General features: G+C 42.5%; 1 protein-coding gene across 2 annotated transcripts; it reads left to right on the top strand.

Moving 5' to 3' along the window:
• The first annotated feature begins 585 nt into the window (after window positions 1-585).
• Window positions 586-10,946, top strand: proser1 (proline and serine rich 1). 2 transcript variants are annotated; one of them, XM_030792586.1, is made up of 12 exons: window positions 586-815; window positions 926-991; window positions 1,113-1,181; window positions 1,443-1,537; window positions 1,640-1,733; window positions 2,069-2,179; window positions 2,294-2,377; window positions 2,577-2,655; window positions 2,952-3,044; window positions 4,723-6,226; window positions 7,496-7,640; window positions 10,101-10,946. In XM_030792586.1, exons 1-12 carry the CDS (start codon window positions 771-773, stop codon window positions 10,224-10,226), a joined length of 2,511 nt encoding a protein of 836 aa, XP_030648446.1. In that variant the 5' UTR covers window positions 586-770; the 3' UTR covers window positions 10,227-10,946. The 2 variants fall into 2 exon arrangements, with proteins under 2 accessions (XP_030648446.1, XP_030648447.1); XM_030792587.1 differs by lacking the exon at window positions 2,952-3,044.
• The last annotated feature ends 2,688 nt before the right edge of the window (window positions 10,947-13,634 follow it).

Below are 13,634 nucleotides of genomic sequence, written 5' to 3'. Positions count from 1 at the left end.
TTTTACAACACACAGTTTAATTTGCAGTGTAACTTCTCCATTATTGAATTGAGCTGAACGTATCCTTTTCCGTCCGGAGAGAAAAAAAACCCATCGCATTTTGTGAGGGGTCCTAACAAAGGGAGACGAGCACGTAGGATATCCTCGAGAATTAGCTAACAAGCAAAACAAGAGGACAATAAACTAATGCACAAATTATGGTGATGCGATACTGTATTGTTCTCATTCAGGGATTACTTAATAAGAGGATCGGACGTGGTTGAATTGTGTCGTCTATGAGAATATTGCGATATCTTTGCAGAATTATTTCTGTTATTATCTAGCAAGCATGTCAAAGAAGCTAACGCTAGCTGCCCAAATAGTGGCGAATAGTAGCATTCAATGGAGTCTGGCTAGAAGAATGTAGTTAGCCACATAGCAGAGGTTAATAAAAATAGACACTTGCCCCTCAAGTGAGCAGATGCAATGTAATGATTTTTTTCTGCCGATGTAGTACTTATAAATTATTAATTTTCAAAAGTACAAATTTTGATCTAATGCAATAGGAGGCGTATTTGCAATATAGATTTCTGACCGATCCTTTCAGACAGTTTGTTAATTGTTGATCAGTTCGCTTATTAGGGTTACATTGGAAAATTAAACTGATTAAAACAACTAATTCATTTTCTGAAGATCCCTCCCATACCCTAGAAGCAGCAAAAACAGTAGAAGTTTGTTATATTTTAGACTCGATCTACTGACTGAAATCAGGTGTCACCAGAGGGTTCAAGATGGACAAAAAATCATTTGACATCGTCTTGGACGAAATCAGAAAGGTAAGGTGACCGCAGAGTCACGTGACAGTGTTTTCATAATCGTGAACTAAGCGGAGAACTGTTAAGATGGAAATAGTTCTTATGTCTTTTTCCCCTTGCTTTCCATCCAGTGTGTTTTGACAGATCAGCGGATCAAAGCTATTGAACAGGTGCATGGGTACTTCACTAGTGAACAGGTAAATTAAGAGGAGTGTTTCATGCCTCATTCAATGGCTTAATTGTAACCTGTTGACATTTCAATTGCTGTTTGTTTACATGTGAAAAGAGTGACTTATCTGTTATCATTCTCACTCATAGGTGATTGACATACTCAAGTACTTCTCCTGGGCGGAGCCGCAGATAAAGGCAGTAAAGGCACTGCAACATGTGAGGACTGTGCTTTTTACACTCTAACATTGAATCACTTTGCTGATATAAAACCGGCTTGCATAATCATCAGTCTGATGGCACGTATACAGAAGTGTAGATGTATATTTGTCTCAGCTGTTTCATGTGTTTTTCAAACTTTTGTTTTTTCAGTTTGCAGAGTCTCTCTTCTGCATAATTTTACACATGCCCCTTTGTTTTTGAGGTCTAACAGAAGTGTCACTAAGTCTCTCTCTGTCTTTTTTTTTTTTTTTTGGGCAGAAAATGGTTGCTATCCCCACAACCAAAGTAGCCAACATCCTCAACACCTTCACATTTTCAAAGGACAAACTGATTGTTTTGGAACTAATTGCACTGTAAGTTATATTCTTGAACAGACGTATGTATACTTGATATAAGAGGGGGGAAAAAAGCTGCCTAGTGGGGTTATTAATAAATCACTGTTCATTTTATGGCAGAAATATATCTGATGCACAGAACTACCGCCCTGTTGAGGATTTGTTCCGCGTTCATCTGTCTGAGAAGAAACGGGCCAGAAGAATTCTGGAACAGGTTTAAGACTCTTGATTTTCAGTGCAGTCTGAAGTTGTAACAGCCTGACTAGTAAATTGAACGTGAAAGAGTGCTTGTAAAAAAATTCATATCTTCACCTGCTACACTGGTTAAATTTTCATTTAATCAGCACAAAATCTCCATCCCCAGTGTAATCTCTCAGTCTAATCACAGTGAGGGATTTTAGTCAGTGTCGATCCATTTTTTTTTTTTTTATAATTACATCTGATATATGATCATGGAAAATCCATTCATGATTGTTCCTCTGAAGCAATCCTTGTTTGCTGGTCTGTTAACTCTGGATGAATAGAAGTTTGGTTGTGAAATTTCTGTAGGTTTGTAAGGTTGGATGTAAAGCCCCCGTGGCGATGATCTCCTCATGCGGAATGATTCCCGGAAATCCTTACCCGAAAGGAAAACCAAGCCAAGTGACTGGCTCCTTCCCTGTGAGTAGCATCTTACAGAAACAGAGTCGTGTATGAAACGATGGTTTGGTTGTCATTTTAAACACAGTTTGTTTTCCTGAAATGCCATGAATATTTCAAAATCAATTTTTCAAGGGAATCTCTGCAAAAAAAGACGGCGAAGAGATGAACGCGGAAGGCAAAGGAATTGCTTCTCGAATCATTGGACCAAGCAAGCCGGTACATTTTTTTTTAAGTTTGCACACAACTTATCGCCCGTGTATTGCCCATATGCCGTTGATGTAGTGGTCTATTCTGCACCTTTGTCCCTTTGTTTATCTTTTATTGCTGAATGAATTGGCAATAAATTGATCTCAGTGACCTAAACATGTTGTCAACTGTCACATGTTCTTATCCTTTTTTTTTTTTTTTTTCATAGGCTCCATCCACTTACAATCCTCACAGGCCAGTGCCTTACCCTATTCCGCCATGCCGACCACATCCTACCATTGCTCCGAGTAAGACTGCCTTTCTACATACTGTATATTTTTTGGTAGTGAGAGAGACAGAGAGATGGTTAGGGGAGCCAGTGATCTTTTACCCCACTTGGAGAAAGTTGGATGGGCTGGGCCCGCCCGGTGTAATATCACTGGTGTAGAGTGTGCATGCATGTGTTTTTGCGCGTTTCTTTGCGTGGGTGTATGTACGTGCGCGTGCGCACTGAGTAAATTGGTTATCAAAGAGGGGTTTTCACGTGGCAGAGGTGTATGGCTGGCACTGTTAATTCTCAGCCTCCCCTCCCCTCCCTGCTCAGGTGCGTACAACAATGCAGGATTGGTGTCTTTAGGAGGGGTCATTACTGCCAGCATACCCCCTCCACCATACACTGCCACTCCAAAGTCAGCAGGTATGAAATACCTCTGCTGCTACTGCCACCGCCGACTACGCCACCACTGCCGCCTGGGCTTTTTCAATTCCCCGTGCTTGTTACCGAGGCTGCTTTTTCACTGCGCATACTAAAACCCACCTCCTTTGCTTCAGAGCATGCATCTTAATCTCTGTGAAAGTCTGCTTCTGGCAGTGTTGGGTTTAGCTCATCTCACAGGCATCTACTTGCTTTAGCTGAATAACGACACGTGTAACTTGACTGGGAAAATGAGACTCGTCCTCGCCCTAATTTTTCTATAGTTCCATCACGCCAGCGCTGAGCATTTGAGAATTATACTCAAAAACCGATAGGTTTCATTTGAATTTCATTTCAGTTTGAATGGCAGCAGTACATATCATTGAATGGTGGTGGTTTTTTTTTTTTGTTTGTTTGTTTTTGTGAAATATAACAAATGCTTTCATTTGCTGACCTCCCTATTGCTGCCCTTCATTTCTTTATTCTTCATGGCTTTTTTTTCTTTTCTCTGTTAATCTATAAGTTGAAAGATCGACATTTTTTTTCCTTTGAAGTGAAGTGATTTTTCCTTTTTTTCCTTTTTAGAAGTTTGATTTGGAAGATGACAATTCAAAAAGTTATAATGAAAAAAAAAAATGCAAACACTGAGAGCTCTACTTTAACATTGCTCTCTCAAAAACTGAGGTCTGTGCTTATGGAAATCTGCATGTCTTGTGTGAATCTTTAGAGGATATGTTTTCAATAGGTCTTTTTGCTCCTGTTTTTTTTTTTTGTAACTGGTGACCAGTACTGTAAAAATGAATTGCTGGTGGAATCCGTAACGAATCAGTATTTTGTCCTGCATGACTGCTTCCCCTGACTGCACTCTCTCTGTTCACCTGACTGTGAAAAATGTTGGACTAATTATCACATGCATGAACTTCTCAAAAAGTCAGCCAGAGATTCTTCTGGATGCTAAATGATGTTTGTCTGTGGGCTCTACTTTTTCTCTTACTGGACTGAGAGGTCCTATCATCACGTCAGTTAAAATAGGGTGACGTTTTGTCGGCCTGTCAAATTCTTATTGTCGGAGGAATGTTTTCGTCTTACAGCTAATGACTGGAAATAGTCAAAGAAATCTAATTAATGTTATAAGCATTTATGTTCATACGTTGGCCTCAAGGGTAACCATGGCATTTTCATCCAATTTCTTTGTCATATAATGAATTTTTAATATATCACAAGTGATCTAGGCATTCACCGGTAAATTGTCACAGCCATGTCTCGAATATAACTATTGCCCTCATCCGTGATCCTTGTGTAAACCCATTTGAGGTTGTAGGTTGGATCTGTAGTTAAACATTTGTGTAAGGTGGGAAGCCTCTGGAACTAGTTTCGACCCGATTGCAGCTGATCGGATGTTACATTGCATGTGGTATCTGCTATGATGGTATCCTGCTTTGTCACCTCTTATGGCATTTACATGCAGCTACAAAAGGCAGTTTGTGTACCAACTAACATTTAAAAATTCTGCACCTGTTTGCTTTGTATGTGTATTTTTTTTTTCTTTTTTATTTACATAGAGCTATATTTGCATATAATCCACAGAGCTTGAGTACATCAAAACTGTCATTTTAAGTTTGATTATGTATTACCATGCTAGTTTGTGGTTTGTAATGACTGTGTATGTGTCTCTCTCCAGCTTACGCTCGACCTGCCAGTCAACAAAACCCCTCCTCCAATGCCTCTACCACACCCACATTGTCACCGCACGGTTCCAACCCTTCGACACCAGTAACCTCTCAACCTTCCGCTCAGCCGCAACCCACCACTCCCATCACCCCTGTTTTCCCTGGTCTGGTTCCCTCCCAAAATCCAGTAGCACCCTCTCCTACCCCTTCCCCAGCTCCTGCCCAATCTCCCTCTGTGATTAAGGGCCCCCCAATGCCTGCTGGTTCTCCACATGTAGCTCCTAACCCTAGCGGCCAAACCACGCCTGTTCCCCCACCATTTCCAGGGATGCCTCCATCCGGCACACCCACCCCTACAGTCATTAAGGCTCAGACTCCTTCCAGCACTCCCTGCGGGACTCCTGTTCCTTGCACCCGCTTCTCCCCTTCCCCTTTTCCCGGAGCGTCCCGCTCAGGTACCTCGTCGGGAGCTCCCACTCCCACCCCGAGAGGAGTGACGGACCCTTTGCCCTCTCAGGCAATGTCTGTTGGCGCTCCTCCGTATAAGGGTCTCCCCCCTTCCTCCGAATCTCAGCTGGCTCCCCCTTACCCTGGAGGACCTTCGCAATCCCTCAATCAGTCTACGTCCGTGATCCGTAGCTACACCCCCTCAGGTTCCTCTGGCCTGCCGCCCGGAAACTCCACTCCCGGCATGCAAGGCCACGGTGGCCTTCCGACCAGAGTGATCCCCAGCCCCAAGCCTCCTGCGCAGCAAAGTATGGGTAGTTCCACAGGGACCTTTCACAACGAACAGGCCCTGAGCTCTGTTTCACGTCCCGGGGGAAACAGCGGCACCAACAGCCCAGTCCCCTCTGCATTCAAAGGCCCTTCCCGCTCTGGCACTCCCTCTCTCAGCTCTCTGGTGATGCCGAACTCTGCTCCTCTCGCCCGCTCTCTGGGCTTGAGCCACACCTCGGGCTCCCCTCAGACTTCCCTGCCAAGTCAGGCATCCATTGGTGGGCTCCAAGGTCTTCCCCCTAACCTGGCCACCCAGCCCGGAGGCAGCCCTGTCCCACCGTTTCCAGGAATTTCCCCGTTCCCGTCCCTCTCTTCTTCCTCTGCTTTCCCCAGTGGTCAGGCAGCTTCCTCTGTCCCTTCCATGGCCCCTGCTGCTGGGCCGCTGCCCCCGTCTTCCTCTGTCTTCTCAGGCCTTGTCAACACAGGTGCCTCTTCCCCATCCCCCTTCAGCCTTGGACTGACCACTGCCCCCTCCATATTCCCTGGCTTGCCCCCAGGGCCTAGCCCTGCCTTCCCAAGTTTCGGAAGCTCTGGCCCTCCTGCGGCAGGCAGCCCAGTTCTCTCCTCCTTTATGGGACTCCCCGGCACCTCCTCGTCCGTGGCCACAGTGGCCACTCTCCCGGCGGCAGCAGTGGCAGCGGCTGCAGCAGCAGGAGTACCTTCCTCCTCTCCGGTGTTGCCTGGCTTTGCCTCAGCTTTTAGCTCCAACTTCAACCCTACTCTTGTGGGACAAGCAGGGTAAGTCTCTGGGATCTGGGAGTTACTCTTTTTTTTTATTGTTATTATTATTGTTATTACTAAAGAGGAAGTTCAACCTTGTTGGCATATCTGGTTTGCCAGTTGATTCCTTGTTATTGTGTTATTGCTGTGTAATTTTTTTGATGTGTTATTCCAGGAGTCCAGTATTTACGAATGTTTATTGTTGTTGTTTTTTTTAAATATGAAACAAAGTAGGTATATCAGTGTGCAGTGATCATGGGCTGAATGAGTTAAAACACCTGTACACTTATTCTGCTAATCGGTTGTTAAAGAAGGTGACTTGTCCTGCCTCCTATAAGAACAGTATTTCGTTTTGGTAAACTCATTTGACGTTTTGAAAAAAAATATTTAGCTGATAAAGTACGGCCAACAAGACTACTATTATTTAATTAAGCAAATCAGCTCAATTTTGATGTAGGTTTAGGTTGTCGTATTGGGAATAGACTTTTGGGTGAAAAACATACAACTACAAAACTAAATGTTTGATAAAAAAAAAAACTCAATTTAATTGTATGGACATACACCAAGGTTATAATGATCCTGTATGTCAGAATATTTCACAACATATTTAAAAAAAAAAAAAGATCCTTTTCTTTGTTTAAAGCCATGTCTTTTAACCAGACATGGTAAATACACTGAAATATTTCTGATAAGAGAGGAAAGGACATGTTTTCAAATGTTCTTAGCCACTCCCTAATGCTTTATCTTTGTTTCAGTAGAGGGGAAAAAATCATAAAATGATTGTGTGTGTGTTTATCTGTGACAGCGTATTCATTTTTTCCAGACTGCTATCGCGCTGCTGGGGGGAGGGGGGGGGGGGGCGCAGGGGGGTGATGAAATGGATTTTCCATAGAGAAGTTCCCTGCAGATCTAAGGGTATCATAAATTCAAGTTATTTATCAGCCAATTCCATTGAGAGATAAACACAGGGCTTTAAAACCATAGTGGGTGAAAGTTGAGGTCATTCAACACTACACGTAAAAAGAATATGGAAAGTGAGTGTTGGCACTAGGTCGTCTGCTAACTCATGACTGTTTTCATTTATGGCTGTCATGTGCTACAGCCATAACTACAGTTGTTTAAACATGAACAAAGTCCATTTTTCTCGCCCATTGATGCTTCGACCTGATATTTACCTTTTTCTGTTATTAGTGTGATTTTTAAAAAAAAATCTGTTAAATTATCTGCAAGATTTTATGAAAATATCATTTGTAGTTTATGTACTGAGCGCTTATGTTTTTTGAGCAGGCTGAGTAGTGGTCTTCAGGCCCCGAGCGGGGCTACGTTTCCCGGGCTGCTGTCATTTCCAGGCATGCCTGGCTTCTCTCCAAGCCCCTCTCCTGCAGCTCTGTCTGGTCTCCACAATCCAGCTGTGCAATCTGCTCTGCTTCAGGTATTATTATCTTTCTCTTATCCTGCTCCACCTTGGAAACGCACCTTTCACAAACACTAGCCTCACCAAATATGGTGCTGTAGTGTATATTATTTATGGCTGTCGATCGATTAGAAAAAATTGACTAATCGATCGCACAGTTTGTTGTGATTAATCGCCGTTAATCACTTTTTTTCTTCTTAAGACTGAAGCTTGTAAAAATGAATATTTAAATGTGAAATCACAGAATTAATGTAGACAAAGGAAATATATGTAAATTCAAATATATTGTTTAATAGCATCTTTTTAACTTTGAACATAGATTCTCTCCTGTGAACTACAGACTTCGAATAAAACTATCAAGGCCATCAAAATTGACTGTCAGCTTGAAAGACATATTTCACATGCGAACTAACAGAAATAATAACAAAACCCAGGCTTATATTTTAAAGTGGCAGTTGAATTTCAAAACCACTAAGGCCATTAAAATTAGATATCAGCTTAGAAGGAAATAATTTCTTATATTCACTAATACAAATGATCTGAACAACAAAAAATGCTTTCCATGTTCAAGTGCCAGTTGACTGGTTCCTCTCGAGGGTAGATTATAACATTGCGTTTTAACCGAATGCGAAGTGAGATTTCGCTTAGCTTTCCCCGTGTGGGTTTGATCACTTACCTGAAAAAAGGAACAAACGAATTTCGCGCTACGTCACAGCAAGTGTTTTTGATTACACCAATCAGATCACGCACGACCAAAGAGGTTTCTGAGAAGGGGGTGTGGCCTCTAGCCTTACTTGAAGGTGATTGGTTTTCATCAAGCAAAATTTTCGCTCGAGTTGAACATTTTTTAACTCGAGCGAGTGCTCATTTCGCCCATTTTGCGTCATGCGCAGTTTCTCCGCGATTAACTCCGCCCATTCGCCTCCTGCCATTGACTTTTCATCCATTCGCGTCGCACGTAAATTTCACGTCATGTTCAGTTAAAACATGGCTTTAGAGGTGTTTCACGATGCAGTTCAAGTGATTTCTCTCAGTCCATCATCTTCTACCATGTTAAATGGGTGGCAGTCTTTAGTTATCCGATTAACCAAAACATTAGTTACCCTCTAACTTTCATTTTGTTTTTCGCCCGCAAGTACAAAGGTGCTTTGCTTCGAGGTGATGTGTCAAAGACGGATGACTTCTGTGGTAATTAAATTAGGCTTTGCAAACTGTGCAGATTACTTTTGTTTTCTTCAAAGATCTGTCGGGCGACTTTTTAAAGTGAAACTTTTCGCCTAAAACTCCATCCTTGTCCTTATCCATCTGTAACCGGGATTGTTCATTTGGCGGCACACGTCCTCACAGGTCGTAGGTCAGCCGCCGCAGGAAGTAAACAAAGCGCAGCTGCGTTAATAGCCTGAATATTTTTTTAATGCGTTAAATATTTCAAATTGATTGCAAAAATGAACGTGTTAATTTTGACAGCGCTAATATTATTACTCATTAGAATGACACCTGCTTCTTTCGACTTTGTGAGTTGCTCTTGTTAGTCCCTGAAGTTGTTTTCCAGCATTTTAGTGCATCCGTTACTGTTAGGGGGATGGGTTCAAGGCATTTTATGCGATAACACCGCGTGACTCGTAAGAGTGCCCATGCTGTTGTGCAGGCAGGCATCGAAGGAAAGATTTTTGATAAAAATCCAAGCTGTAGCTAGGCAGCGCAAGATATAGGTGGTTTATGAAGGGCATAAAGTTGGTTGGGCTGTAAGTGTTTGGGCTGGTGGTAGGACCGGTCGGATGGTGAGTACTTGTTATCGGAAAGTCATGATGTACGTACATATTGTCCAAAGGAAGAGGGTTTTGCCATTTGTAGACGGGTGTCTAACAGTCATCGTGACACAAACATGGAGTTTCCATCTTCAGCGTGGCCATATAGAAGCCCAAACACAGACTTCTGTCATGTCTGTACAGCACTAACTTTGCAGACTTGATTGTATAGAATATTTCCTCATAAGTAAAATAATATGATAGTTTTTCTGAACAATGGTACAGGTGTTTTTGGGCTGAGTAGTATTGAAGTGAGTCTGGGGTTGTTGTTTTTCTCTGTGTGTGTGTGTGTGTGTGTGCGCGTGCGCATATGCGTACGTGTGCATGCGCACACTCTAGACTATGAAATGAAATTTATCTTTGGGAAAAAAAACATGAGGGTGAATAAACTCACACTCTTAGCTCCTCTCTACTCGTGATTGAGAATTTCCCATGATGAAATTGTGCAACGAAATCAAACAGATGTGAAAAGAATAATATGTGTCTTTTTTGCTATTCCCTGTTGTAGAACATTTTTTTTGGAAATAAAATATATTGATTGAGATATCCTGTTATGAGACTGCACATATCCCTCAAGCCGTGAGTTTAAGAGCAACATGTCGTCAGCCCACCTGCAGCCTTCATGGCTTTAAGTCTCCAATTCTCTGACATCAGTGTTCTCATTCTGCAGGCTCACACAGCCTCAGCTTTGGAGAGTTACCCTCCTCAACCTAACGGATTCACCAACTACCCACCTGCCCCAGGATCCACGTTCCCCCTACAGCCCGGCCTGCACCCTCAGCTGGGCTGGCAGTGATGACCCAAAACCCCTTGACCTGGATCCCACGTCATGGAGCCCAGATGGGAGTGCACCCAGAACACAGGACCTCATTCAGTGCGGACGTAGTTAACAGTTATCATTGAGAGTGTGCATGCGTATTCCAGGAAGAGAAAAGAGAGAGGGAGAGGGAGAAGGATTGTTGCGTTGTGCTGAGTGGCAGAGCGCTCTCGCTCATAGCAGCTTTTTAAAGAGGGGTTTTCTTTTTTTTTTTTTTTTTTGGATCTGAGAAAGAGAATCTAAAAAAGAAACAAACAAAAAAAAACCCTTCTGTTTGTGTCTGTGTACATCTGTCTGGTTTCCTGAGGAAACTTAACCAGCATTCATTGCATGGTTAGAGTCCCTTACTCTTGAATGGATGATCAACAGACTCTGCTGTAGTAGTAGTGGTAGTATTTTTAAAGAAATAGATCATGCTAGTATTTTAAAAGGTTGATGAATTTACATTTCTTAAATAATAATTTTTATTTCATTTTTTTAGATCATTTTAACTATGGTTTATGGTCTTTTTTATTATTATTTGGTCAAACTTTGATCAAATGCAGTGTGCTCTTTATGCTGTTTGAATCTTTCTCCAGAACTGATCTTTATAAGACAGTGTGCATAGGCTGGGAATTGGGAATAAGAACACGAATGGGACAGGTGTGTTTGGGTTGAGTAGGATTGAAAGGAGTCTGGGGTTATTGTTTCTCTGCGTGTGTGTGTGTGTGTGTGTGTGTGTGTGTGTGTGTGTGTGTGTGCGCGCGTGCACGCTCTAGACTGTGAAATGAAATTTGTCTTTGGAAAAAAAAGTTGTCATTTTTGTATGTTGGGCATCTACTTATATTGACCTTTAAACCAATATTTTTCTGTTGTATGTGAACTGATGTTTTTGTTTTTTAGACAAAATGTGAGACTGTCACACCATAATGGAAAACATAGCTGGTATTGGTTAGTACAACCTAACAGTATATAATAAAATTTTCATAAAATATCTAACTCGTGTATTAGATTTTTAATTAATTTCTTTTCCAGGAGGCACTCAAATGATTTCTTTCCATATATGATAGAATTATCAAAACCCAAATCTGTGGACTTCATACTGTAGGTGACACAGAAGTGAACTTGAGTAGGTATGCAACTGATCCCACGATCACGAGGTGTATTTCCACTGTCAAAGTTGACGCAATGTGGACTGTTACACAATATTATAACAGAGCAATATGACATGTGACAGAAATACAACTAGAGCAAGTATTTTAAAAGTAAAGGCTGTGGTAACATGCTCGTGATCAAGTTTTAGGGTATACTTCCCTTTTTGTGTGTGTTTGTGTTTTTTTTTTTAACACTTCAGTTTTTTCTCTCTACACGTGATTAAGAATTTTCCATGATGATTTTGTGGGATGAAATCGAATAGATATGAAGGGAATAATACGAGTCTTCTTGCTGCTCCCTCATATTTTTTTTTCTTTTTAGAAATGAGATATATTCATTTGCTACCTCTGCTACCAATTTTTGTTTTGCAAATATACTTCCTGATCCCTTAGTTAACCTTGGTAATTGAGTCATTAGTTCACCTGTTTTCATCTGTTCATCTAGTCCTGTTCTGTTATGTATAAATAGTCCTAGTTTGCCTTAGTTCTGTTGTGTATAAATACTCCTAGTTTTCCCTTGTTTGGGGTGTGCAATTGAATTGTCATGTTTACTCAAAGTCTGAATCTTGAACCTGAAGTTCCAAGAATTTTTTTGTTAAGCTTTTTTTTTTTTCTTTTTCTGTCTCGGTTCTCTTGGTTCTTTGCATGAGAGGAGATCCACATTGATTAGATTCAAGATTCAAGAACTTTATTTGTCACATACACAGTTATATACAGTATACAACTTGTGGTGAAATTAGCTAAAAATGAATAAAATAGATAACGAAAGAAAAAAAAAAAAACTACGTACAATAAGAATAAAACTAGAGGGCACCATGTGCAGGTAGTACCATGTGCAAGACAGTAACAACCACATCACTCAAGTCCTGAGTTAGTGTTTAAGGCTAGAGTGGCGGGCATGTCCATATTAAGGAATCTGATGGCCTAGGGGAAGAAGCTCCTCCTGAGCCTCTCAGTTTTGGCCATCAGACTGCAGGAGCAATCGCCAGATTTCAGCAAGCTGAACAGGCAGTGGTATGGTACTGCATCACCTGGTGTACATGTCATGCAGAGAGGGAAAGACTTGTCCTGGAAATGCGCTCAGCTAAGTGCACTACTCTCTGCAGGGCTTTGCAGTCCCGGACAGAACACTTTGCATACCATACTGAGATGCACTGAACACTTTGCATACCACACTGAGATGCACTGAGTCAGTATACTTTCTATGGCCCAGGTAATAGGAAGTGTTCAGAATCACTGGGGGGACCCTGAATTTCCTCAGCAGTCTTAGGTGGTACAACCATTGTCTGGCCTTTTATACCTGAGCCTGAATGTGATTAGTCCAGGTCGGGTTCTCAGAGATATGTACTCCAAGATACCTGAAGGTACTCACTCTCTCTACTGGGGTCCCGCCTATCATGAGTGAGGTGTAGGTCTGCTGCTGCTTCCTTCTGAAGTCCACAACCAGCTCCTTGGTTTTGCTGACGTTCAGATAGACAGTTCACCTGGCACCAGGTTACCAGCTTCTCCACCACGTTCAGGTAGGCGGTCTCATCATTGTTGGAGATTAGGTCCAGAACCACCGTATTGTCAGCAAACTTGATGACTGAAGTGGCACTGTGAGAGGACGCACAGCCGTGTGTGTAGAGAGAGTAGAGTAGGGGGCTTAGGACACAACCCTGTGGGGCTCCTGTGCTCAGGGTGATGGTGTTAGAGGTGAACTGGCCCATTCTCACTACCTCAGGTCTGCCTGTAAGAAAGTTCAGAACCCAGTCACAGAGGGGGGCATTCAGTCCAAGGTCCTTGAGGTAGGAGACCAGTGTGTGTGGGACTATGGTATTGAAAGCTGAACGATAATCAATAAACAGCAGTCTCACGTAGTTCCCTTGTCCTCTGTCTGTGTCTGTTATACTCAGATGGCAGTGTTTATTAATCTTTTAGAGGGACAAGCACTGATGTGGGCAGCTGACCAGAGGGAGGGAGGGAGAGAGGCACTACTGGTTCTTCACCATTTATCCTCCCTAAGGTCTCTCATAACAAACTCATCTCCAGGTTCCATACCACCTTTGAACTCCTGCTTGAGGCAATAGTGGGGAAGTCGAGGTGGCCTGGGAGAACTCTGCCACCAGAGGGGCATGGCAGAGGTGTCGTTACTTGGGATTTGGACAAGAGGGGTTTCATTCCAGTCGTGGTGGCACCATCTGCCCACTCGACATCCAACCACTTCTTGCTGCTACGTGCCACCTCAGTTCTCCAGGTCACTGTTTCCACCATC

The sequence above is a fragment of the Chanos chanos genome, chromosome 15, assembly GCF_902362185.1.
Source record: "Chanos chanos chromosome 15, fChaCha1.1, whole genome shotgun sequence".
Taxonomy (NCBI): domain Eukaryota; kingdom Metazoa; phylum Chordata; class Actinopteri; order Gonorynchiformes; family Chanidae; genus Chanos; species Chanos chanos.
Note: the sequence above shows the minus strand (reverse complement) of the source record. Positions and strands in the feature narration are given on the sequence as shown.

What these genes read in the sequence shown, in the direction of transcription:
- proser1 (XM_030792586.1), top strand. Translation starts at nt 771, where the DNA reads ATGGACAAAAAATCATTTGACATCGTCTTGGACGAAATCAGAAAG. An exon ending in GGTACTTCACTAGTGAACAG is followed by an intron (nt 992 to 1,112) that starts GTAAATTAAGAG and finishes TCTCACTCATAG; the next exon opens with GTGATTGACATACTCAAGTA. An exon ending in CAGTAAAGGCACTGCAACAT is followed by an intron (nt 1,182 to 1,442) that starts GTGAGGACTGTG and finishes TTTTTTGGGCAG; the next exon opens with AAAATGGTTGCTATCCCCAC.